Below are 27,993 nucleotides of genomic sequence, written 5' to 3' on the forward strand. Positions count from 1 at the left end.
AAAGATCTAGTTTTTCATTTTTTTCCTCTCAGAGAATGTCAGTGACCTCGGTTTGAACTGACTGGGTTCTACTACCAGTTCTGTTCTTTTCTCCTCTGAGTAAATTACTTAGACTCTCTGACCCTCAGATTCTCCATTCCTTTCAATGCAGTAACTACACTGTCTTGCAGGGTTATAAGGGAAGTTGGTGATGATGCTTGGAAAGCATCTACCATGGTGTTTGGTACATCACGGTCCCTGAAAAAACAGCACATATTACAAATCACAATACCAGCCGGTAAATTAGTTGCTTCAATAAAAAAATACATTATCCAAAACCAGTTAAACGATACTGAGGAAATTAAGCTTCATTATAGGATTCAATTTTTCATAGGGAAAAACAATATGTAAAACATGGTACATAAAACAGCATTATATCATAACAGAAACATCAACAAACTCGTATCAAAGAGTCCATGTGTTTCCAAGGCTTAAAATATATCACTCAGAGGCTGCTTAATTGGCCCATGAGCTTCCAGCTCCATCATGCATCTCCCCACCGGAGGAAGCCACAGGGATTCAGCCCCTGACTTCTCCTGAGCTCTTGCAAATACTCATCCGAGTCGCTGACTCCACCGCGTCTGACTCTGTTTAGTGATGCCTGTCTCTAGCTGGGAGTCACTCTGGGAACTGGCTAAGATCTCTTAACGCTTCTTTCCTGACTCTCTCCCAGTTTTCCACATGCACGTTGCTTTGTACTTGCTTTGAAGAACGCTTGGAACAGCACTCAACCTCTCTAGCAGTTTGAGCGGCATATGGCCTTATGTTAGAAATCACAGCTCTTCAAAGAACCAGAAAATAACTTTCCGTTCTGGGTAGTGTTGTACTTGCAAAGTGAAGCAGGAAAAACACGTTTCAACCAATTGGTGAATATGGTGTGTTCTCACGGCCTGATATATCTCTGAGGTAATTTATTTCTTTGAGTGGGCATTTCAGGAACAGAACTTTTCAAAAAACACCACCATAACAAAGAGGTCATATTAATTTGAGAATAAAAACTGGTCATGTATACAAGGAGGCAAGGACTCTTTCACAACTCCTCCAGCTCTAGCTTTTTTGTAAGGTATACCAGAGTTGAGCTGCTTACTGTGTTGCTGAGGAAACTGAGGGCCAAAGACTTAAATACTTAAGTAGAGAAGACTAATCTCTACACCTGTATGAAACTTGGTTCCTGTGATGGACCAAGTGATTGTTCAGCCTCTCTAGCGGATTGCTCATGGCTGGTGACCTCCGTGACTGGAAGGCCCCACTGGTCCTGGGACTAAGGTGGGCGGCTCATGATTGGCTGCCCGGGGTTCAAAGGCCATCTTGTAAACGTGCAAGTAAGGGCCACTCAGCAGAAGCTACAGATTCAAAAGCAGCTGCTGTTGCTGTCTGTCTGCTGTGTGACAGTCTCTCCATTCGATTCGGACAACGACCCTGCAAGGAAGCCTGTGCCGCACCTGCTTACTGATGAGCAGACAGACCTCACAGAGCTAACCTCAGAGGTCACACAACTGGCACATTTTCAAGCCAGGATGCCAATACAGGTCTGGCTTCAAATCCTGGGCTCACTTTACTGATTCACTAGAGTAAAAGTTATCTAACCAACCATTCAGAATAAGAACAATCACACATACACGAACTCTCTGAAACATGCAACCATTCCTGGTATTTAGCTTCATCTCTTTATGTGTGACCACGTCATATTTCTTTAAAAAGCATTGTTTTGTTTCGTTTGTAAAGAACGTAGAATCACTGGTGTTAACTGTCTTGTGACTGATTGCTATTACCCAAGCCTCTGCTTCTTTCAAACATCATATGTACAGCCCTTACCTCTCCGTGCCTCATTTATCAAGTGGCAAGGAGAAATATTTACATTGCCGGCTACTTGGTCTAAGCATACTATTAAGTTGCCCACCCCATAACCGCCACCTCTTTTTAGCCCAGTGCTGCAGGTCAACATATGCATCACCAATGGAGAAATGAAACAGCTAGGGACATGGCAGGGAGCCAACTCTTACCAGACAAAAGAAAATGATTCTATCGAGCCTAATGGAAGGATTCCTGGGGTATGCCCTGTTCCTACTTATAAGGGTAGGCACCTAAAGCGGAAGGGTTTAGAGCCAGGTCAAACCAGGAGTGGTGATTCCTTTTGAAATCTGAGTCAGTGAGGGTGGAAAGAAAAAGAGAACTATTACTGAGAAGAGACAGGGTCAGAGCTTAAATCCAAGAATCAGGGTAAGGGGAAAAATGGGAGAACGAGTGAGAAGGCTGGTGGTCAAGACAGGGGAGCAGGGACCGGGCTGCGGAGTGTGGTTCAGTGTGAAACCAGGCATGATGGAACTGTGGGGACTCACGTTTTACAGTCAGTGCATTCCGTGAAGTCCAGAGGTATGAGCTAAGGGAGGCTCATGAGTGTGCATCCTAAAAGTCGGGATTCCTGTTTTCATCTAAGCTCTGCTATTTCTCGGTGTTGTGACCTTGAACAGATCACTGTTCATTCCTCACTTGACAAGTGAAGACTGAACTAACTGCTTAACCATAGGCAATTATTCAGTGCCTATCTTTGACCTAAGCACTGTTGAAATTAAAAAGAAAAGAAGCCATAGCCCCTACATCAAAATTTTTTCTAAAAAATTTAAAATATATACTATGTCTTATGACAGCTCTGATCTTTTCTTCAGGAAAAATTATGTGTTTTGCATTAAAACCTTCAATGCAAGTTTTAATTCTGCTTTTGTATTTTTAGCTGTCTTTATCATTTCCTTTTTCTCCCCTCATTCCATTGCCTTTCCATCTGAACTCATTTTTTTTCCTAATAAGTTTCTGCTCTCTTTCATAGAGATGTGCTTTAAAAAAAAAATCCTATTGAATATGCAAAGGAGTTTTAAAATATTTTCTTTTGGTTTCAGTAGTAAGTAATTTTTAAGAGGCCTTTCCCTTAAGTGTTCAAAATGATATTTCTTTTTCTTTGTGTGCAACATGTTTTTCCTAATGGACTCACTTTATTACCTTTTAAATTCATTTTAACAAGAGCGCTATACATATTCAGTGTTTCCCAGCATACAGTACACAATTTACTCTCAGCCCCGCTAACTGTAACTTGGATTTGCCTCTTTAGATCTATAGCTAGTTGCCAGTTCCCAGAGTTCAGCAGTCTTTATTTTGTGTACCTCTGTTGCCCGGAGGTGGATCACCACTGCCCTGCTTTCTAATCCTAGGACAGAGGGTAGACATGCAAAACTACACCCCTCCTTCAAATTCACAGGGTTTCCCTATCTCTGCCCCTTTAACAGACTTTGATTCAGGGTCCTTAGAACTGCAGTGCATCACCATTCATTCTAAATCAGACTTCCAGCCCAGTTGTCTACTTGGGTTGGCAGTTTTCTAATGGATTGAAGTGAAAGGGAAGATAAGGTCCGGGTTGCGGAGGAGTTCTGGGAAATTAAACTCACTGGCTGCTTCCAAAAAGCAAAACAAAACAGAACAAAAAACCTTAACCATCAGCAGCAGAGGAGAGGGATGACTGCTCTGTTTTTAGGCTTAAAGGGACCTTGCATTTTTAAGCTAGGGACCGGAAAGTGGAGAGGTCCCAACTTTTGCAAGGCTGGTGGTTTATTTTGTTTTCATGTCAGATATTATGATTATCAAACAAGTTACATTCAGTCTTTTAGATTCTGGAAGATCTTCCCAGATTCTCTCTGAGATTGTCAATTCTAGTTTTCCTAGTTGAAAGTCATCTTAATTGTTAAAGTCAGAATGAGTTTACGCTTTTTATTTTTTTTTATCTTCACAGGTATTTTCAAGTGACGCAGAGAAAGGCTGCATCAGGGTTTGCTGCCCAAATGCCACCTAAAAAAATAATTCAAAATCAGATATTTACTGAGCACCTCCTTCGGCTTGTATAGATGTCTGCATTACAGGGATCATACATTATGTACATACACACATATGCACACTCTCGCACATGTACAATATTATTTCCCCCATTTTCATGTGAACTTGGAACAGGTACAGTTTCTTTTCTTCTTGGTGTGCCCTCAGCTTGGCATAGGCCTGCACATAGTAGGTGACCCATCAGCATTTTCTGAATGGATGAATGTCTAACAAGGGTGAGAGAACGAGGGGAGAGAAAAGAACTGGGAGAGTGTGATGCTGCTGAAGCAGAAGGAGAACAGGGAGTGGCCAGTCATTCTCTGAGAAGGCCTTTTTTTAATTACCTAGATAAAATGCTAAATGCAATCTATCACTGGTTAGACAATGATATAAAAAAAATCGTGAACATTCACACGCCATGCTCTCCTCCCTCTAGAGCACTGCACATACTATGATTCCCTTGGTCCCAGACCCCGTTCCCTATTTCACACAGTGTCAATGTCACCTCCTATTTGAAGCCTCCTATCTGAGTGCTGAGACCATGTTAGGTTATCATCTACCACACGTCTAAGGAGTGCTGGGCAGTGAGTGGCACCTGGAGTTTGACCCTGTATCCCCATTGCTTGTTTATATATTCTGCCTGCCTCTCTTCCCCGACCCCACCAAAACACTAATGCTCCTGAAAGCTGGAGTTGTGTCCAGTTACTTATATCCCCCACCAACTATAACAGGGCCTGTATTTGTTAAAATAATTAGTTAATTCATCGATGAACAAAGGCACTCATAATTATAATAAAATGGAAACTTCTTATCTTCATTTACCCGGACATTATGACTGGTTTTAGCTACTGATCATAGGGATAGTACAAGTCAGTAGCAATCTAATTCATTTAGAATTAGCAAATTGTTCACATGTATATTTTTTCTAAGCCAACAGATGACCTCTTATTATCTCCATGTTGACTATCAATTGTCAATAAGTACATATTAAGCACTTAGTATGTGCTCAGAGAAATATTTCAGGAGCCCAAAGAAAAAATCACATATGGTTCTTGCCCTACTGGGATTTTCTTGACATTCTAGATGTTACGTATTTTTTTAACTTAACATTTTATCAAGCACCTCCCTCCCTTGAAATATGCTCCATGAATGTAAGGATTATACTTCAGCAGTACTTGCTACAAAGTAAGCACCAAATACACATTTTGTGAATGAATGTTGGAAAAAGTAGTCACATTGTAGGTTCTGGCAAAAGCGTAACATGATAAATAGATTCAGGGTGATTATTTTGATGTTATCCAAAATTGGACTGAGGGAAAGAGATTTGAACATAGATGCAAAAATCCTCAACAAAATACTAGCAAACCAAATCCAACAATACACTGAAAGGACCATACACCATGATCAAGTGGGATTTATCCCAGAGATGCAAGGAGTTTTTCAATATCCACAAATCAGTCAGTGCGATACACCACATCAACAAAATGAAGAATAAAAACCATATGAGCATCTCAATAGATGCAAAAAAATCTTTCATCAAAATTCAATACCAATTTAGGATAAAAACTCTCCAGAAAATGGGCATAGAAGGAACCTACCTCAACATAATAAGGCCATATATGACAAACTCACAGCTAACATCATACTCAACAGTGAAAAGCTGAAAGCATTTCCTCTAAGATCAGGAAAAAGATAAGGATGTGCACTCTCGTCACTTTTATTCAACATAGTTTTGGAAGTCCTAACAATGGTAATCAGAGAAGAAAAAGAAATAAAAGGAATCAACACTGAAAAAGAAGTAAAACAGTCACTGTCTGAAGATGACATGATACTATACATAGAAAATCCTAAAGAGGCTATGATAAAACTACTTAGAGCTCATCAGTGAATTTGGTAAAGTTGCAGGATACAAACTTAATATACACAAAAATCTGTTGTATTTTTATACAACAATGAAACATCAGAAAGAGAAATTAAGGAAACAATCCCATTTATCATCATATCAAAAACAATAAAATACTTAGGAATAAACCTACTTAAGGAGGCAAAAGACCTGTACTCTGAAAACTATAAGATGCTGATGAAAGAAATCAAAGATGACATAAACAGATAGAAAGATATACCATGTTCTTGGACTGGAAGAATCAGTATTGTCCAAATGACTATACTACCCAAGGCACTCTACATATTTAATGCAATCCCCATCAAATTACCAACGGCAGTTTTCAGAGAACTAGAACAAAAAAATTTTAAATGTGTATAGAAACATAAAAGACTCTGAATAGCCAAAATAATCTTGAGAAAGAAGAACAGAGCTGGAGGAATCAGGCTATACTACAAAGCTACAGTCACCAAAACAGTGTGGTACTGGCACAAAAACAGAAATATAGATCAATGGAACAGGATAGAAAGCCCAGAAATAAACTCACACACCTGTGGTCAATTAATCTATGAGAAAGAAGGCAAGAATATACAATGGAGAGAAGACAATCTCTTCAATAAGTGGTGCTGGGGAATCTGGACAGTTACATGTAAAAGAATGAAATTAGAACACTCCCTAACACCATACACAAAAATAAACTCAAAATGTATTAAAGACCTAAATGTAATGCCAGACACTGTAAAACTCTTAGTGGAAAACTTAGGCAGAACACCCTTTGACATAAATCACAGCAATATCTTTCTGGATCCACCTCCTAGAGTAGTGAAAATAAAAACAAAAATAAATAAATGGGACCTAATTAAACTTAAAAGCTTTTGCACAGCAAAGGAAGCCATAAACAAAACAAAAAGACAACCTATGGAATGGGAGAAAGTACTTGCAAACAAAGCAACCTTCAATGGATTAATCACCAAAATATACAAACAGCTCATGCAGCTCAATATCAAAAAAACAAACAACACAATCAAAAAGTGGGCAGAACATCTAAATAGACATTTCTCCAAAGAAGACATACAGATGTGCAAAAAGCATGTGAAAAGATGCCAACATTGCTAATTATTAGAGAAATGCAAATTGAAACTGCAATGAGATATCACTGCATACCAGTCAGAATGGCCTTCATCAAAAAGTCTACAAACAATAAATGCTGGAGAGGGTGTGGAGAAAAGGGGACCCTCCTACACTTTTGGTGGGAATGTAAATTGATATAGCCACTATGGAGAACAGTACGGAGGTTCCTTAAAAAACTAAAAATAGAACTACCATATGATATATATGGTATATACCTAGAGAAAACCGTAATTAGAAAAGATACATGCACGCCAATGTTCACTGCAGCACTATTTACAATAGCCAGGACATGGAAGCAACCTAAACGCCCATCAACAGATGAATGGAGAAAGAAGATGTGTTATATATATACGATGGAATATTACTCAGCCATAAAAAGAATGAAATAACGCCATTTGCAGCAACATGGATGGACCTAGAGATTATCATACTATGTGAAGTAAGTTGAAAAGAGAAAGACAAATATCATACAATATCACTTATATGTGGAATCTACAAAAATGATACAAATGAAGTTATTTACAAAACAAACAGACTCACAGACTTGGAAGACAAGCTTATGGTTACCAAAGGGGAAAGGTACGGGGGAGGCAAGATAGGAGGTTGGGATTAACACATACACACTACTATATATAAAATAATCAGCAAGGACCTACTGTACAGCACAGGGAACTCTACTCAATATTCTGTAATAACCTAAATGGGAAAAGAATCTGAAAAAGAATAGATATATGTATATGTATAACTGAATCACTTTGTTGTATACCTGAAACTAACACAGCATTGTAAATCAACTATACTCCAATATAAAATAAAAATTTTAAAAAAAGAGAGATTTGGGGGAAATTTTTTTTTTTTTTTGCGTTACGCAAGCTTCTCACTGTTGTGGCCTCTCCCGTTGCGAAGCACAGGCTCCGGACGCGCAGGCTCAGCGGCCATGGCTCACGGGCCCAGTCGCTCCGCGGCATGTGGGATCCTCCCGGACCGGGCCATGAACCCGTGTCCCCTGCATCGGCAGGCGGATTCTCAACCACTGCACCACCAGGGAAGCCCTGGGGAAAATTTTTAGCCCAGAATTTCCTTCCTTCTATCTTATCTAGGTCATCTTCTCCTTCCAGTGTTGTGAGGTAAATTCATCCATCCTCAAACACAATTCTCTGTGTCTAAGCTATTCTTAGGCAACCGGTTTCACCTGGCCATCAGGATGTTACCTCTTAGCTTAGGTGATTGTGAGCTCTTCCACCAAGGTCATCCTGGCCCCTCCGGCCCCAAATATCTGCACTAGAAGTGACTCTGAAGGTCACTAAGAGCTGAATTTCACCACCAACGTAAGTTATTAATTTTATTTTACTTCTACCAAAGTTTATCTGAAACCCTAATAATGTTGGCATGCATTCTGAGCAGCCCTGACTCAGGGCCTAGGCAGACGGGTGGCTGCGGTAAGCTAGACCATAGGTCGTAACATTTACCACTTACTCACCCGGCAGCCTGGAGATGGAGATGGAGAACATGACTCTTCAAACTGATGTAAATACAAAGATTACATAGGCAGGGGCTCGCGACCTCCAGCCGCTCCGTGGGACAAAGAGGCAGCAGTAGCTACATGTAAGAAATCCTGCTTCGAACGCTCTCAAGGGTGGCTCAGAAACAATGAGAACTTCCAGCAGATCATCCTGAGGAGCGGCAAGAGCCTTCCCAACAGCAATGCATCTGCAAGAAGCCAGTGGGCTGTTGGCCGGCTTTGTTTATTTTTCCTCTTTTGCCTTCTCCTCACTTTGCTTCTTTCAAACTCTGTAGCCCTTTGGCCCGCCTTCACCTTCGTGCAAGGACTGACTGTTACTTACCATGCCCTTTAGTGTCAGATCTGCTAAGGGAGACCGGTTGCCATGGAAATCTGGCCAAACATGTAAATCAACAGTGAGGAAACCCACGGGCTGAGTCTTCTTAATCAGATCCAGGTGACTGTTCAAATATGCATATATACTCTGGCATCTGGAAGAGAAGTGGATTTTGTTTTTAAAAGGGGGTGGGTGGGTAGGGTCAGGGAGCAAATTGCTCTGTAGAAAGAAATCATTTGTACTCCCATATCAAATCCAGAAAGTAAGCAGGGTCCCAAAAGCTTCAGCACAAAAACCACCCCAACCCATAGAAATCAGCAAACCACACTCTCATATCACGCTGTACTCTCGTCAAGGATTGGAGGCCTGTCCTGGTGGAAGGTGGAAAGGTTTGGACTCAGAAGACCAGATCCAAGAATGGCTTTACTCCATTGTAGGTGTGTAACCACTACTGTGAGGAAGTTATTCAAACTTTCTGAACCACTCTCTTTGCATCTGTAAAAACAACCATCATAATCCCTGCCCAACTGACCTCATAGGGTTTTGTGAAGATCAAAGGAGACTATGTAGATGAAGATACAGGATTTTGCAAAATGTACACTACTGGACATATGTCAAGGATTTTTAAAAATCAGTATTCTTAATTATAATAATAATATGATGGTGAATGGAGATGGTTCCCCGACTCAGGATAGGAGTTTGCTAAGGGCAGTGATATGATGGAGTGAATGCAGTTAGGATCAGGAGTTAGAAGGCTTGGTTTCCAACCTAAACCTACCAAATGACATTGCACTAGTTCTTTCTCTCTTTAAGCCTTCGTTTCTTCACATGTAGAATGAGGGAGCCAGATGACCTTTCTCATTCTCTCAGTCTATTTACCTGAGAGGGAGACAGAGATGATGGGCTTGGGAGTCAAGGCAGTCCTGCATTCAGATGCTGGTTCTACCTGTCCTAGCTGGGTAAAATGGGCCAGTGACTTAACCTCTCTGAGCTTCAGTTTTCCCATGCATATAATGGGTATAAAATACCTCACTGGGTGAAATCTCACTGCATGACACAAAAGTTCGTTACCCTTCCCCTCTTTAAAGGTGCTTCCTTCTCTTGAACTGACAATTCTAGAAGAAAGTGGGTTGGCATCCCATGCCACTTCCCACTGGTGTCCTTGGAACCACAGCCTTAAACATGGCTTGAATAATGGTAGGAAAAAAGTATAGGAGATCAATGACCAAGGGAGGTTGATATCTAAGATACATAAGATAATATTTATTATTTACATTTAAAATGTTTTAGGAGTGCAGCTCAGCGATTTCTAGTTCTAGTTTTGTGACACTGTGAGTGTCCCTCCGGATCCCATGAAATTCCTAAAAGTTTTCTAAACTAAGTGTAAAGAAAGAAACAAACGAGTAGTGGTTTTCAAACACCTATTAAATAAAAACTTTATGTGGAACTCCAAGATAGAAAATATAGAAAAACAAAACTGTTCTATGTGAGTGCGTGTGTGTGTGTAAGTGTGAGAATGTGTGTGTGCACACGTGTGTAAGTGTGAGAAGTGTGCTGGGCGGAGGCAAGGGCAGTCCAGCCTACCAGGCACTCTCCTTGCTTCTTGCCCTGACTCCTCATTCCCGTCTGTAAAAATCTTCGGCCCTACATCATATTAGAAGATGAAGATCTTCTTGGGAAAAGGCTCACTGACCAGAGTAACATCAACTGCTGCTCCTTGCTCCTCTGGCCTTCAAACATAGCCCAGTGAGCCAAGTACCGCTAACACCCCTTTACAGAGGGGATGAGTAAGGCGTGTAGACATGTGACGGAGTCCAAAGTTAAACCCTCTCTGTGATTCTGTATCCCCAGCCAGGAATTATTTGTCAAAGCCCTACATTCAAACTCTGTTTTAGAATGATTCTATGATAGTGTTAAGAAAGGATCCTCTGAGGTCTCCATGGAAGGTAGGGCCAGAACCACATATGTGGGGAGAATACGATCACACCCTGGTTTTCTATCTCCCAGCTCTCTCTGCTCCTGGTCCAACACAGTCACATGGCCAACGATGGCCACAAGAACATCCTTTCCAGCCAGAAGTCAAGAGTCTGCACTAATTCTAGCAACACTGAACTTCAGAAGAGCATCACTGCACTTAGAGTAAAGGGATTAAAAAAAAGAAGAAGCACATGTCTATAAATCTTTTGTCTCTCAAGGAATCTCAGAGCAGGGCATTTGGTTTCAGACATCTGGGTCAATAAGAACCTGTCGGCCTAATTACTATTGATTTGTCATTGTCTCATTTACTGTGGGTCTTTGCAAACAGTGAGATTCATTTAGCCTCTACATATACGGTCACTCGTGCACTAATGAGATCCCTGGGGGACGGGGCATACGCTTACCCCTTTGACTCCTAACCTCCTCGCAGCTGTATGTTTATTCTTTGAATGCAGCCATTCTTCTGCACGTTTTTTCAATTATCCCTTACCATGTGCGCTATCTGAGTATATCATTCAAAATGAAATGCACTTGGAAAACATTAAAATAACAAATGCACATCATTATTCACATAATTTTAACCTTGCATGGTGCCTTTTTTGGTTTTGACTTTGTTTCAGTTTGTATGTTTTATCAATTCTTTCTCAAATGGCGGTCTGCCCTCTTCCAGCTCGGGAATCACATATTAACTGTTCCTAGTGATAGGTCTCCCTCTTTTTCATGAACTCCAGACTCATTTATCCTCTCTTAGAGAGAGAAATCCTTGCTTTCCTAGTCCTGTTGTGTATGAAGAAGAAAATACAGTTTCAAGAATCACAAAGCGACTTCACTGTATACCAGGTGGCTGACCAGGTACACTAAACCTCTCCAAGCTAGTTTACTTTTTGCTATCAGGGTTAATACTTTTACCTTATAGGCTGCTATGAAGATTAAATATGGAGTCCTGAGTACTATAAAATGATAGCTGATCAATAAATAGTTCCTTCTTGTTTTCCATCACAGGAAATGCACTTCTAGAGTCAGGGAAGATTTTTTTCAGACTTCATGGCTCACAATCTTCAATGCATACCACACCCCTGGAATCTCTACTTTCCTTCTCCATAAACCATTTAATTCTTTGGATTCACAGGATGCCCCAAAGTATGGTGACCGTACTTTCAAACCCCAAATCAGAACACATGGTCTAACAGAAGAATTTGTGCCTTTTCTAGGAGTAAGAGAAAGTCTTGGAAAAGAAGCTTCCACACTACCTCCAGTTCCTCCTTGACCCACTGCAATAGGTATTCTGCCTGCCCCATTCTGCTGAGACTGGCTCCACCATGAGGAGAAATCCCCGCTTTGTTGCTGTCTCCAATGGACCATTATTCGCCTTTATGTTACCTGAACTGTCTTTTGCATTTTGTACCACTTGGCCACTTCTTACTAATTTGTTTTCCTCCCCTTGTTTCCAGGCGACAATACTCTTTTGGTTTTCTAGCTGGTTCTCTTCCTCTCTTTGTCCCTTAAGTATATGAAGACTCCCAGAGACCTGTCCTTGGCCCCCTTCTCATTCTTTCTATACCCTTGGATGATCCCATCTTCCTTTCAGGGCTCCAGTTAACTAGCTATTGCTGCAGACTTCCAAATATATGCCCTTATCTCCTGCTCATTTCTCTATGATGAGTTCCATGTCAAATATCCAAGCACTCATCAAATGCTTCCTCCTGGATGCCCAAACGGACCTCAATTAAAAAATGTCTACTATGACACACATCATCTTTTCTGATATACTCACTCTTCTTTCTATGCTCCTTGGTTTGACCAAAGGCAAACTCATTTAAGTGGCTGCTCAGGCAACCATTTTGGGGGCAGAGTCAGAGTGGGTATCATTTTCGATTCCTCTCCTTCCCTCAGTTTCCAAATTTAATTTTGGACCAGGTTCTGTCAATTTATTATTTTAAATATTCCTCTAACCAGCACGCTTTTCTCCCTCATAACTGCTACTACTTTATGCAGGCCCTCTTCAAATGTCTGGATTAGAGGACTGGCCCTCTAACTTATCTCCTGCCTTGAAATTGTGCCCCCTCCAACTAGGTTTTCTGCACTCCTTCCTGGGTGGTTCGTCTAAAATGCAACTCTGATGATGACTCCATACCTAGCTAAAACCTTCAGTGATTCCTCCCCACTGTCCTCAAGATAAAGTATAAGCTTCCTTGTTTGGCATAATGTTCTTCATTATCTAGCTCTCCCTGCATTGTACCACATTACAGACATGCCTTCCACTCTGCATCCCTCCTCACCACTGTACACATCATGCTCTCGTGACACTAAACTACTTCTAATTTTTCAAAATATGCAGGTCTTAACCTCTGAATGTTTGCCTATCCTTCGCCCTCTTGCCTAGAATTCTCTTCCTTATCTTCTTTACCTGCCTACGGCTATCACTGTTCTAGACTCATCTTTTTATTTTTAATTGAATATAGTTGATTTACAATGTTGCGTTAGTTCCCGATATACAGCAAAGTGATTCAGATATATATATATATATATACACACACAGTAGGACCTTATCGTTTATCTATTTATATCTAGTAGTTTGTATCTGCTAATCCCGAACTCCTTATTTATCCCTCCGACCCCCCTTTCCCCTTTAGTAACCTCTCCCCTTTGGTAACCTTTAGTGTTCTTCCCTTCTGCTCTTCACATGGTTAACTCATTTATATCCTTCAGATCTTAACTGTGCTTCCATCAGCTAGGGCTTCCCTGACCACCTCATCTAAATGGGGTTTCCCTGATATTCTATCATCGTACTCTGTTAGTTTCTTTCATATCATGTTTGGTCGCCATAGACTTATTTATGGGTTCATTTACTTGTTAACTGCCTATGGCCTTCTCTGGACTTTAAGCTTCATGAAGGCAGACCATTACCAGTATACATTCAGAATCTAGCAGAGAACTTGGCACACAGAACCACCCAAGAGTAGCCATCAAATGAATGAATGGCCCTTCCTCCACTGTATGATAATTGCCTCTTAATTTTATCTGTATCCATTGCTGGAATCTGAATTCCTTTTGGGAAAGAGTCACATCTTATGCATCCCACCAGGTGCTCAACACGGTTACTGAAGTGTAGAATATATGAATATTGATCCCGCATGGACTGTTAGAGATTATTTTTACCTCTCCCTCTCATTGTAGTACAGCTGCCAAAAGAGTAGATCTCTGGAGGCATATGGACACAACCTTCCAGGCGTGCTGGTATACCCCACAGAAGGGGGCAGAGAAAAGGAATAAGCATCTTGTGACACCCCACCCTGCACTTCCACCCATGTGCCAGGCACTATGCTGGGCTACAGTGAATCTGCCGAGAGGCAGAAAATGAAGAACTGATTTCCTAAGTCAGCACAGCCCTCAGTCTTCTTGAGAGGACCCCAGTGCCCTGAACACTTTCTTATCCTTGCCTGTAAAACAGAAGCCAAAGAAAGGCATTGTAATACCCAGCTTACGTCTATCTAGAAAAACATTTCTCATCCAAGAGACATCAAGAATTTACCGTTTATCCTGGCACACCCTAGGGGATGAAAGGTGTTAATATCATCACCCTGGGTCTATGATTGTCCTAGCTCAGGGGAGCCTAAGTCAATACTTGTGGATAGACTGATGGCCCCAGTTGTCAGACTGAGGGACCAAGGTTGAAGAAGACATAAAGGCCAAGGGAACAATCTGAGAACACAAGAGTAGAATGCACAGTGGAAACAATGTTTAGAAGTGGAGTCCCTATAATACTCATTTCCTCAACTAGAATTAAGTTAGATTATATATATATATATATATATATATAAAACTATCACTAAGCACAGTGCCAGGCACACTGAAAATTCTTAAAAAATGTTCTTGGTCTTTCTTTCTCCTTTTCTTGCTCTGGGGCGGGGGCATTTATACAGATTTTAATGGGAAGGTTTAGATATATTCTGAGATTTGGCATATGGGGGACCAGTACATTTTTAAAGTGATCCTCAGTGGGATTATAGAAATCACAGAAGCAAAAGAGGTTTGAAGAATAAATCATATCAAGAAAAGTTGATTGTTCTGAAAGGAATAACAAAACACTCCAGGGAAAGTGGGAAAAAAGAAAGACAGATTGAGAGAGAGGATGGGAATTAGCAGAACCTTGCACCCCCGAGAGACCGGAAATTCACAGAATCACAATGAGAAATGACCACTGCTTGCAGTGACCGCTGAAAAAGGAGCTCAGAACAGGCTGGGCTTCTCTGTCTCCAGTCCTCCTCCAGTAGACCATAAACTTGCTGAGGTCAGGAGTCATGTCTTCCACTGACCCTCCGTCCCCACCAATGGTCTGGTTTATTCTCCACAGAGCAGCCAAAGTAATCCTTTTAAAAGGTAAATCTGACTGTGTCTTCCATCTGCTCAAAAACAAAAATCTTGAAAAAAGTGCAGTGGTCTTATAGCTTTTTACAATGACCCACATGGTTTGACCCTTGGCTAACTTTTACCTCTCATCTGTCCCCCATTCCCTCACACTTTGGTCAGTCACAGTGCCCTTTACAATGTCCACTGAGCTTGCCAAGCTGGCTGCTGCTTCCCGGCCTTGGGACTTGCTGTTCCTTTGGGCTAAAGGGATCTCCTCCATATAACCATGGCTTGATCTCTCTCTTTATTCAGTTCAGAGTCCTGTTTGAGTGCCACCTCATCAAGGACGGCTTCTTCACCTGAAATAGTTCCCATCCGTCACTCCAACACCTCTTGTCGTTCTATGTCTCCTTACTCATCTCTATTTTTCTTTAGAATGCTTACCAATTCCTGGAGTATGTGCTCTCTCTCTCTCTCTCTCTCTACATACATACAAACATAAACATACACGCACGCACATATAGGTATATGTGTGTGTATGTGCGTGAGCACAATTTCCATGAAAACAGGGATTTTTTTTTTCTTTGTTCACCGTTATACCATAAGTGCTCATAAGACACTCATCAGACAGTCAGAGGACCTGGATTTTAACCTTGGCTCTGCTGTCAACCTTGAACCCTGCACTTGTGGATTATGCCAACATCTTCCCACCAAACTGTGCCATCACCATAACCTCATTCTGAACCACTGGTAAAGATTCTTTAAGAAAAGTAAGACAATAATGGGCAGTTTAGAGGAAAAGAGCTGAAGTTGTAATCAATGGAAGGTGATCTCTGGCTACGGAGTAACATCTCTGGATATTTGGCCCTACATAGAAAGAGACGCCGGTTGCCATTTACATGCATGGGTACATCTAGTTATTGTTTACTTAATTCATAAGCTCACAGAAGGCTTCTCTTCAGGTTGAAGCCTAGAAGGATTACAGTAAATCAAGAGTATAAAATACTCAATCTGTTTATCAACACTTGTTTCTATGGTTTCAAATAGGATTTGCTGATGCTAAGCTCTGAGATAGGGGTGACCTGCATTGCTGTTTGCAGACAGCACTAAGTCGCACCGTAAGAGGCATACAGTTTTTGAATCCAAGGGATTTGTTGTCCCTTCCAAATAACTAACTTCACTTAATAACAACTATTCCTATTTCTAAGATCTGAAGCATAGTGAGTGCTAGTCTTGATATAGTCTATTTATAGATCTGATAAGATAGAGACACATTTTCCTTTGCAAGACAATAAAAAGAAATTGGAAGGGAAGAGAACCAATATTGAATGCCTACTAAGTATATACAAACTGGAGATAAAAGTTTGAGAGTCATCAAAATACAGCAGGAAATGAAGCCAAGAATGTAGATGGGATCATGGAAAAGACCACAAAGAGAGAAGAGGTCCAAGAATGTAGCTGTGATGAACTTTGTTGTTAGTGACAGAGAAAAGGATCATAGGCCTGAAAAGGAGATTAATAAATTGTCAGAGATACAGAAGTAAAACTAGGTGAGGGTGACATTCTGGCAAGCCAAGAAAAGAGAGTGTGGGAAGGAGAAGGAGTGATCACTGGTGCCACATGGAGCTGAGAGCTCAAGGAAGGGGACTGGAAGACATCCTGTGGTCGCCGAGGACCTGAACAGTAAACGTTTCAGGGGCCGATGGTGACAGAATCAAACTGGAGTGGGCAAGGGAGGAGTGAGGAAACTGACCAAGAGTACAGGCAATGCTTTGGAGCAACTTAGCTCTAAAGAGAGGGAAAAATACAGAGAGGTAGCTGGAAAGCGGGATGAAGTCAGCTGGCATGTGAAGAGACGTGGGATGTAAATCCAGTCTGACTCTAAGATTGAATTCTATAAATTACTGCTTCTGGACCACACTGTGCTGCTGTTTCTCTGGGTTTACATGCTAATCCATAAATCCTCCCTTTCTTCCTATTTTCAATCAAAACTACTCACATGAGGTTCAGCTACAGAAGAAAGTTCTGGACATTTTGAGTATTTCATTGCAAAGTCTAACCTATCCCTTAGATTTGCGTTGATGTCTAAGATCTTCAGAGACTGGCATTTCCATGGTCTACTTTCATCCTCATAACACCTGGAAAATGAATTAAGCAGGGTGAGATCATTGTAATTTTATAGGTGAGGAAACTGAGTCACCAAGACATTGATGGCAGAATTGGTACCAGAAGCCAAGACTTCAGTCCAGTGTTCTTGCTACTCCATGAGAAGGCAGGCAGGTGATGACATCTGCTGCTTAACCCTAGAACAATCCCCTCCAAAATGTCCGCCTCTTTTATAATCATTAGTAATAGTAGTAGAAGTAGTAGTAGTGGTTGTTGTCATTGTCATCGTACAGTTTACGAAGGCTTTCCAAATACATTGCTTCTGTAAACTCAAAATAAATTCTCAGAGCTATCCATGGCTGGTTCTCTCATGTCTACTATCCCATGTTCTGATAAGGAAACTAAGGTTCAAACAGCTACGTATGTGGGAGCTGAGATTTGAATCTAGATCTCTAAACTCTACATCTGTGCTCCTTCCTTTGGGTTAGAGGTTTTAAAATGCTGGATCCCCTCACGAATTTGATAAAAGCTATGGCCCCTCTTCCCAGAAATGTACGCGTAAGTATATAATCAACAAAACTCTGCACACAATTAAGGGGTTCCCTGGTGATCTGAGGTTAGGCATTCCTCTTCTAGGTTATGTGGTCTCTAAGCCAACTAAAGTGCTAGTTATTGGCTAAGTGGTATGATCCCTGTAGATGGTAATGACATTGTAACTAGAGACTCGTAGAAGAGAAAGCTTATGAAACTTTTCTCAAACTCCTTGGTGGGATCAATCCTCCTCTGCACCCTGATGACACAGAGTTTATGTTCTAGTCAGTATGCACTTCATTCTGCTCTGTGCAGGTGTGCCTCCCCATAAGAACAGACGTCCCTTGGTGGAATGGAAATGTCTAATACGAGTAACTACAAATTTTATCACTACCACTACCATTTACTGAATATTTATTATAGCTCAGCAATTGTTGCTATATCCCAGACACTATTTGAATTCATTTAATTTTCTCAACAACCTTATGAGGTGTTTACTGTTATTATTTTTCTGTACAGTGAAGTACTAAGGCACAGTGAGGTTAAGTACATTGCCCAGGGTAACAAGCTACTAAAGGGTGCAGCTGAGACAGGCAATTTGGCTCCAGGATCTAGGATAGTAACCTCCACCTTTGACTATCTCCCTTTTGCCAGGTACTAGCTACATGAATGGGGTTTCTCTGAAAATACTATAAAATACCTTACGTTTGTTAAAAAGCCCAACTACTAAGCATTATTATCATGAAATTCATTCAATAATTATTCTTCAAACTTCTTATTTCAAAATAATTTTAGATTTACAGAAAAATTGCAAAAATAGTATACAGACTTCCCCTATACCCACCATCTAAGAAATTAACATAAATACAGTATTATTACTAATCTCCATACTTATCTGAATGCTGACAGTTTTCCCCACTAATGTGCTTTTTTCTGGCCAAGATCTAACCCATGATCATACATTGTTTCTAGATGTAGTAGCATCTTAGTCTCCTCAAATCTGGGACAATTCTCTAGTAATTCCTTAAGCTTCCTAATCGTTGAAGCATATTGGCTAATAATTTTGTAGAAATTACTTAGGTTAATTCTTTTCTTTCCCAAACCCCCATTAATGACCATACTATTTATTATTAATACTACAGGTTCATTTTTTTCACTGTTTGTATTTCACCCCCACCACACACATCCACCTATCATCTATCTATCTATCTATCTTTTATTTATTTTCAGGGGGACATGAAGCATCACCCCCACCAAAGAAGTGTCGCTCCCTCCTACTACCCTGTTCCCATTTCCCCATTATTTCCATCCCATTCCTACCCCACCTCCTATAGGTAACAACCTCATGAGTTTCTAGTTTAACTTCCCTATATTTCTTTTGCATAAATGAGGAGGTACACATATATTTTCTTATATCACCTTCTTTTTACATAAAAAAGAGTATATTATAAACACTCTTTTATGGACTTCCCTGGTGGTGCAGTGGTTAAGAATCCACCTGCCAACGCAGGGGACATGGATTCGAACCCTGGTGAGGGAAGAACCCATATGCCAAGGAGCAACTAAGCCTGTGAGCCACAACTACTGAAGCCCACGCACCTAGGGCTCGTGCTCCGCAACAAGAGAAGCCACCACGATGAGAAGCCGATGCACCACAATGAAGAGTAGCCCCCGCCCGCCACAACTAGAGAAAGCCTGCGTGCAGCAACAAAGACCCAACGTAGCCAATAAATAAATAAATAAATAAATAAATAAATAATATACTCTGCTTTCTTCACTTAACAATATATTCTAGAAATCACTCCTATCAGTTACTATCCTGTTTCACAGATGAAAAGACAGGCTTAAAGAAGTTGAATAACTTGCCCAAGGTCACATAGTTATTAAGGAGAAAAACTGGAGTTGAATCCAAGAAACTTTGACTCAAAAAATCCATGCTCTTTCTTCTATGTCAGAGCTTCTCAACCATGATTACTGGCATATTCTTGAAGGATCTCTAGTTTTTTTGTGAATTCTCTTAGATTGTTTTGAAAATTAATACATGTATGTCCTGGCTCATCCAGATGACTGTCTTATAACCAAGTACTGCCAGGCATTCTCATTGCTCACAGGATCTGAAAATCATGCAGCTGCCTAAAGTCAGTGCCCCTAATGTGGTCGGGCATGGAAAGCTGTAGAGAACAGAGAGAGCTGTTACCTGGCTGTGGCCTTGGCTTGTAGTTCTGGGAAGGCAGCATGGCCCTGCACCATGTGATCTATCTGAAAAACAAGAGAGAGGGGTCAATTTTATAGCTTCTCTAGTCTATGTTGAAGCCAGAAGAAGATATATTAAAATGTCTGTTTCTTTCAATTCTTTCTCTACAGAGGATCCAAGAATATTAAAATGCTAACTCAGCAAGAGTGTCTCAGCTCTTTCAGAAATCTAGCTTTGTTTAACCAACTGCTGGCCTCTTGGATTTATAAAAACAAAGAAGTTTAAAGAGAAGAACAGCAGGAAAAGAAACTCCCAAGGCTGAACTGGTAGCAGCAGGTAGTATCAGGTCCAAGAATGAGGTTTGACAGAGGCATGAGAAGGAGGTGTAACTCAGGGTAAATGAGGTAGAGGGGGGCCGGCCTGGGTGTTAAAAGCACTGGCCTCTGGATTACATCATCCCCCCTCCGGTTACCCCACGCTGTTACCCCAGGGCAATGTCAGACCTTGAATTATTCTCTGTGTCTTACTAACAGAGAAGTTGAGTGAAAGAGTCTATGAGGAGGGAGTCCTAGTTTAAAAAACACAAAAAAGAGTTGCCCCAGAGCTGTCAAGAGAATCTCCCCTGACTTAGAAGTTATCGCATGGGAAACTGGGACAGAGCTCTCTCTCCAAGGACAGAAATGTCTGAGCTCTGCAGACAACCATCTTCTCATCTGAAATTCCACGTCTAGGATTTATTCCTTAATCCACTTGGTGGCTCTAAACAAAATAATATGCACTATGCATCAGGAAGGGATGTGTTTCCCCATGCTGTGACTCTGCTTGCTAAACCACACCCAACAATGGGCTTGAGTTCCTGAACCTAATCTGTGTATTGTCTCAACGTTTATGTGAATCCCCAAAACAACCATTCTGATCTATTTATTTTCATTCAAACTACGAACAGACCGGTTATTGTGGCCTCACGGGGATAGTTTCTCTGAGCATGCTTCCTGAGCGTCAGGTCTGTGTAAAGAGGACGAGATTTTGTTCTGGAGTCACCGAGGCTGGGTCTGGGTTCTGGCTCTGATACTAACTAGCTATGCGACCTTGTGCAAGTCACTTATCTGCTCTGAGCTTCAGCGACCTCCTCTCCCCCTTACCCCGTCCTAGTCTCCTTTTAAAACAGGATTTCTGCGACACAGAGCGTGCCTACCATAATGCCAACAACAGAATAAATGATATCACCTAAAATTTATTGACTCATTTACCATATACCAATACTAAGCTATGCATTTTACATACATTATCTCATTTATTTCTTACAACATTCCCGTGAAGAAGATACTATTAGCCACCATGGAGATGAGAAAACCAGGACTAGAAGAGATTAAGTAACTTGCCTAAGGTCATAGGGGAGTTAAGTGACAGATCTAGGTCTCAAACTGAGGTCTCTCTGTATCTAAAGTCCTTGGTCTTAACTACCATGTCACATTGTCTACTCAACTTCCAGGTATAACTTGTCAAATTCCATTTGTGTAGAAATGTGTCAAAATAATACCAAAGCAACTGGTGATTTCAACGGAAAGAAAATCATCCAGGTTTTGAATATTTACTTGCTGAAGGTTCAGTTTGGGTTTACTGCAATGAGGCATGGTTTGGACCTTAAAGAGTTTGCAGTCCAGTCGGAGCATCACAATGAAGCCACTGGCATCAATAATGGATAATTAAAGCCATTACTTGATTTGAGGCTAGTTTCTATGGGAAGTGCTTTAGGAGGTCAGAGAAGGGAGATTTAAATGAGCTTCCCGGAGGAAGCACAGAAGCTAGCATGTGTCCCACATGCATGAATGCAGTTATTTGGTATTTACCGAATGCCTAATACACCAGGTACTGGGACTAGGCTCTGGGATAGAGTGGAAAATAAGAAATACATACAAGAGCATAAAGCAAGAAGTCAATAATTTGGCAATTACTGTATAGTTGTATATATAATATTTGGCAATTATTATATAGTTGTATATATAATAATTGCCAAGAACAGGCAGTTTGGAGGAGTAAAGGGCTAGAGGCAAGGGATACCAGAAAGGAGGCTGTGATGAGTAGAGATATGAAGATGGAAAGACAAATCTGGGTATAGACAGTAAGAAGGCTGGTCTAGCCCTGAGACTGGCATATCATAGATGCTCAATAAGTATTTGTTGGATAAATGTGGGATGTACAAACCATAATGGACCACATGCCTACAGAATACCATGTACTTCTTGGGAGCACTTACCACGCTTTATATTTGTGTCTGTTTGTGTGGGGCACACATTGGTCAGAGGGTAACTGTATGTTAAATTAGAGAATAAATGAAGTGGTGAAAATACGGATGCATGAGGAGGGTATGGACAGACAGTGGTTCTTAAAAGTCAGATAAGTGACTATTGTTTTACTGAATTGTAGGCCACAGGAAATTATTTCGATTTGTGGAGCAAAATAATGACAAGTTAAGGAAAATTAACCCAGTAGGGTATGTACAATGGGGAGATGACTAGGCACAGAGGGTAGGAAACACAGACAGGGCTCAGAGGCTGACATTGTATGTACAATGGGGAGATGACTAGGCACAGAGGGTAGGAAACACAGACAGGGCTCAGAGGCTGACATTGGGAATACAAGGCACGAATATCCCCTGTCCTTGCTCTATTGCAGCATTTATCAAGTTCTTCAATAACGATTAGTTTATATGTCTATCTCTTACCTTACGCTCTGAGCTCTTTTAAATCAAAAACCTCATTATTTCCCATTCTTCAGTGCCTACAATGCCTGACATCTCGAAAGAATGAATGAGACACATTTTGAAGAAAATAAAACAAAACTTAGTGACTGAGTAGTTACAGAGCATAAGAAAATCAGAGTGAAAGGATGGCTTTGAACTTTTGGGTCTAATAAAAGGAAATGTGGGCATTTTAATCATGTCTTTTTATTTTTCTGTATTTGTGATGCTTTGGGATCTGGGGCCCTGTTGACCCTGGAGAGACTGCCCTTTCCAGGGCTAGCCAATTCCTAGAGATAGTAAAGGACCCCACTGGCCTGTAAGCATGCCTTTCATATGCAAACTGACTAATACAGAGCACACCTTCTCACCACCTCCTCTATTTCCCTGCTCTAATCACCCCAGAGCCAGGTACCAGACAACTAGGGACAACCTTAGTGCTTCCCATTTGGCCCTGCATGGTTTAGCCGGCCCCCTCTTCTGGAGAACTGTGAGTAACAAACTATCCTTTCAGTGGCAATCATCTCCTGATCTGCTGGCCTCATCATACTTGAATAATAATAAAATCTACATTTTAAGACAGTAGCTGAAAACACGGGCTTTGGAAACAGACTTAGGTTCAAAACTCATGGTCTATACTTATATTCTCTGCTACCTAAGTTACTTGACCTCTCAGAGCCTCTTCTCTTACAACTGTAAAATGTGGACAGTAAAATTTGCTTTGCAGGGAAGGTTGCAGTGTGATATACAGGTGGCTTTTAGATCGTAACGCCTATTATTAGAGAAGGAAGTACCACCAAAAGAGTAAAAATGGTTGGAAGAACAAGACCTTAAAAGGTCAGCTGCAGTTTTTTTTTTTTTTTCCCACAGCATCTGATGACAAAGGCCCACCCTGATTAACAAAGAAGGAGCCAGTTTGTCGAATAACTGAGTACTCATTTCAAAAGCCTGGAGTGCCTGTTGCAAGGGTTGATCCTTCTACTTCTGTTCTCTAATACATTTAGCACAGTATAGAAGATCACAGCGTCCCATTAAGTGGTTATTTGTTTCCCAATAACAAGTGTGACGACGATAACTATATTTTCCAAGTGGCTGCCTTAGAAATATATAGACAGAACCATCCTGACTCTATGACTCTTTCCTTGTTTCCTCCATCTTCTGAGATGTCAGCTCTGAGAGCTGGCAGCTGTAGGAGAAGGCAGAAAAGGCTACAAACTATTTGGATAGGTAGGAAGCTTAAGCTGGGTGGAGTCAGATCTTCCTCAGGATGGCTTTCAGGTCAGGATCAAGAGGAAAAGGCCATCTTACAATACATAACTAGAATTGTGGGGCTTTTTGGCATTTCCTTATTAAGGTGACACCTGCATTTGGAACATGGGAAAAATAGAAATGCAATACAGTATAACACAGAGATCATACATGGGTAGTATGAGGTGGCATCTGGCCCACAGATGTATTTTACGTGGGATATATAATGTGTTTAAAAATGAGCCAATATTTTAAAACTGGGAGATTTCACTTTAAGTCCAGATTTTGGTTTCTCTTGAAGAACTGGTGAATGTAAAACACTGGGTCACCATACTCCCCCATGGCAAGGGTCAGCTGGAGCTGAGTGGTGACTGATCCCTTCAGACAGGCCTGCACCCTCCAGTTTGTGAGAGGCACCACCACTCAATTTATCATCATGATGGCACTAATGTTTTACCTGTAGTAGCAATCTATTTCTCTATGCCCATCTCTCTGTCAAAGGAGGGAACATGGAATTCAGCCCGAGAGTACTGAGAGCTGAAAAGAGAAACTTCTCTGTAGAAGTAAAAAATACCTCATTGCCTAGTCTGTTTATTCATTTATGCTGCCTGACTCCTTTAAGCATTTGCGTTTTTGACCCTTGATATGACGGAGAGAACGCAGACAAGGACTCCTGAGACCTGAGCTCAACTCTGGCTCAGGGCATGACCTTGGACAAGACCATTTCTAATTCTCTCTCTAAAACCCTGAATAAGTTAATACGACAAATAGGCAAGAGTTTGTAAAATTACACAGAGAATTGCACCGCCTGAGATAGCAAAACCTTTGGCAAAGAGTTTACAGGCAAGAAAAACACATCACAAAGGCAAATTTAAAATTTGAGAATTTTAGGTTCCATGATCATTTTGCTAAGACAAAGCTATCTTATTGCTTGATGGGTTTTTCTCTATTAAAATCAGTTTTATCTATTAGTCTTTTCTTTTCTTTTTTTTTTTTAATAGGAGATGGAGTGTGTTGGGTCTTTGCTGCTGCACGCGGGCTTTCTCTAGTTGCAGCGGGGGGGGGAGGCGGCTATTCTTTGTTGCGGTGCGCGGGCTCTAGGCACATGGGCTCAGTAGTTGTGGTTCGTGGGCTCAGCAGTTATGGTTCGTGGGCTCAGTAGTTGTGGCTTGTGGGCTCTAGAGCACAGGCTCAGTAGTTGTGGTGCACGGGCTTAGTTGCTCTGGGACATGTGGGGTCTTCCTGGACCAGGGCTCAAACCCGTGTCCCCTGCATTGGCAGGCGGGTTCTTAATCGCTGCACCACCAAGACTATCTATTAGTCTTGAGGCTGCCTTTTTCCTTCTTTACAGGTAAAACAATCATTAGGCTCAGAGCAATGTTCATCACTTGTGACAACTGCTTTTTTTCCATTTGTATTTACCTGTAATGTCACTTCTTCATCTAAGCTATTTCAACTCTTTGCTTACCTAATCTTCTTATCTCAAAGCAAAAACATTTTGCCTGATTTTTCCCAGCTTTGAAATTCTCATGAAAATCTAATGAAAGAAGCAAGCCCAATCTAGTATGTAAGCTTTACATAGGACAATTTCTCTTACAAGTTGATCAATTCTGATTTAATGCAGGGTTAGTTTAGTCAATTTCATTCACCATCAAAATTGGTAGCTTTGTTCATTTTTACAGTTTGTTAGTTCACTGATTCATGAAACTAATGTGATACATGTCTACTCTGTGCTAGGCATCATTCTAATAATTCAGGATACAAAGACAAATAGAAGTCGTCGCTTTCACAAAGCTCTGACTTATGAAGGGAAAATGGGTATCCCAATATTCACATATAGTCCAGCCTGATAAGGTTTTATAGATTTAATGAATGTTAATTGAACACCTACTCTGTTCTGGTCATAGTAAGCACAGGGGATTCAGTAGCAATTAAGGCAGGTGTACTTTCTGTCCACTCGGAGATGATATTCTATTGACATATAGAGTCAACAAATACATATAATAATTAAAGATAGGGATTCGTTCTTTGAAGGAAATAGATAAGTTACTGTAATATGAACACTGATTTTAGATAGAGGGTTCAGGAAAGACCTGAGGGTGAAATTTAAGATAAGACATGAAGAAAAAAAAAAAGAAACAACAATTTCCAAGTAAAGAGAATGACAAATGCAAAGATTCTATAGTAGCAAAGAGCTTCATATGCCCTAGGAATTGACAGGAGTCCAGTGAGACTAGACTGGAGTAAGTAAGTAGGAAAGTTGTACAAAATGAGGATAGAGAGGTAGAAAGTGGAGAAAATCAAGCAGGCCATGGCAAAGGCTTTAGATTTTATTCTAAGTACTATGAGAGGATACAGAAAGATTTTTTTAAATTGAAGTACAGTTGATTTACAGTATTTCATCAGTTTCAGGTTTACAGCATAGTGATTCAGTTATTTTTTTTCTGATTATATTCCATTATAGGTTATTACAAGGATTGAATATAGTTCCTGTGTTATACAGTAAATCCTTGTTGCTTATCTATTTTAGGTTATAGTAGTTTGTATCTGTTAATTCCATACTCCTAATTTGTCCCTCCCTCCATAACTTTGGTAGCCATAACTTTGTTTTCTATGTCTGTGAGTCTGTTTATATTTTGTATATGTATTAATTTGTATTATTTTTTAGATTCTACATATAAGTGATATAGTATTTGTTTTTCTCTGTCTGATTTACTTTGAGAAGTATAATATTTTCTGGGTCCATCCATGTTGCTGCAAATGGCAATATTTCGTTCTTTTTTATGGCTGAGTAATATTCCATTGTATGTGTATATATATATATATATATATATACATACCACATTTTCTTAAGCCAATCACCTGTTGATGGGCACTTGGGTGGTTTCCAAGTCTTGGCTATTGTAAATAGTGCTGCTACGAACATTGGGGTGCATGTATCTTTTTGAATTAGAGTTTTCTTTTCTCTGGATATATACCCAGGAGTGGGATTGCTAGATCATATGGTAGCTCTATTTTTAGCTTTTTAAGGAACCTCCATACTATTTTCCATAACGGCTGCACCAATTTAAATACATTCCCACCAACAGTGTATGAGGGTTCCCTTTTCTCCACACCCTCTACAGCATTTATTATTTGTAGACTTTTTGATGATAGCTATCCTGACTGCAGTGAAATTGGAACACTCCCTCACACCATATACAAAAATAAACTCAAAATGGTTTAAAGACCTAAATATAAAACGTGACACCATAAAAATCCTAGAAGAGGAATAGGCATTCTTTGACATAAATCGTAGCAATACATTTTCTTAGATCAGTCTCTCAAGGCAAAAGAAATAAAAGCAAAAATAAACAAATGGGACCTAATCAAACTTAAAAGCCTTTGCACAGCAAAGGAAACCATCAACAAAATGAAAAGACAACCTACAGAATGGGAGAAAATATTTGCGAACATTGTGACCAATAAGGGATTAGTCTCCAAAATATGCAAACAGTTCATACAATTCAATATCAAAAAAACAAACAACCCAGTCCAAAAATGGGCAGAAGACCTAAATAGACATTTTTCTAAAGAAGACATACAGATTGCCAACAGAAGGGTTTTAATCAGGGAAGAAACATAATCTTATCTGATTTAAAAGAAATCATTCAGGAGTTCCACTTTTTTTTTTTTTTTTTTGGAGACTTCTGATTAAATGTTTATTCATTTTAATTTTGCCTTTTTAAAAATTCTGAAGCCAGTATATTGTTTTTATCACATCTGAAATATTTTTCTTTTTTAAAAAAGTTTTATTTTATTATTTTTATACAGCACGTTCTTATTAGTTATTTATTTTATACATATTAGTGTATACATGTCAACCCCAATCTCCCAATGCATCCCACCACCACCACCCCTCTGCCCAGTTCCACTTCTTAAAATGGCTAAATAGTTCTTATCATATGAATTCTTTCCCAGATAACAATTATAAATGCTGATCAAAATATATCAAACAATTCTCTGAAGATACTGGGAAGTGACCAAAGCCAGGTAGAAACTGAGAAGGAACAGACACATTGAAGGAAAAAACATTTTTTTTTTTTTTTTTTTTTTTGCG

The 27,993-nt window shown here is 40.3% G+C and overlaps 1 protein-coding gene across 15 annotated transcripts in view; it reads right to left on the minus strand.

Moving 5' to 3' along the window:
- The window catches only part of FGGY (FGGY carbohydrate kinase domain containing), a 433,125-nt gene that overhangs the window by 118,891 nt on the left and 286,241 nt on the right, over positions 1-27,993 (minus strand). For 14 of the 15 annotated variants that reach the window (XR_012324582.1, XM_073789205.1, XM_073789186.1 and 11 more), the window contains 2 exons: positions 19,910-19,971; positions 8,755-8,902 (listed from right to left, as the gene is read on the minus strand). Coding sequence is in view for 14 of the 15 variants with exons in the window: in XM_073789205.1 (XP_073645306.1) it covers positions 8,755-8,902; positions 19,910-19,971 (210 nt within the window). In the remaining variant the exon portion in view is untranslated. Of the gene's footprint in view, positions 1-8,754; positions 8,903-17,074; positions 17,214-19,909; positions 19,972-27,993 lie in introns of all 15 variants that reach the window. The other variant, XM_073789156.1, reaches the window with a different exon arrangement.

This window comes from Tursiops truncatus, chromosome 1 (assembly GCF_011762595.2).
Source record: "Tursiops truncatus isolate mTurTru1 chromosome 1, mTurTru1.mat.Y, whole genome shotgun sequence".
Taxonomy (NCBI): domain Eukaryota; kingdom Metazoa; phylum Chordata; class Mammalia; order Artiodactyla; family Delphinidae; genus Tursiops; species Tursiops truncatus.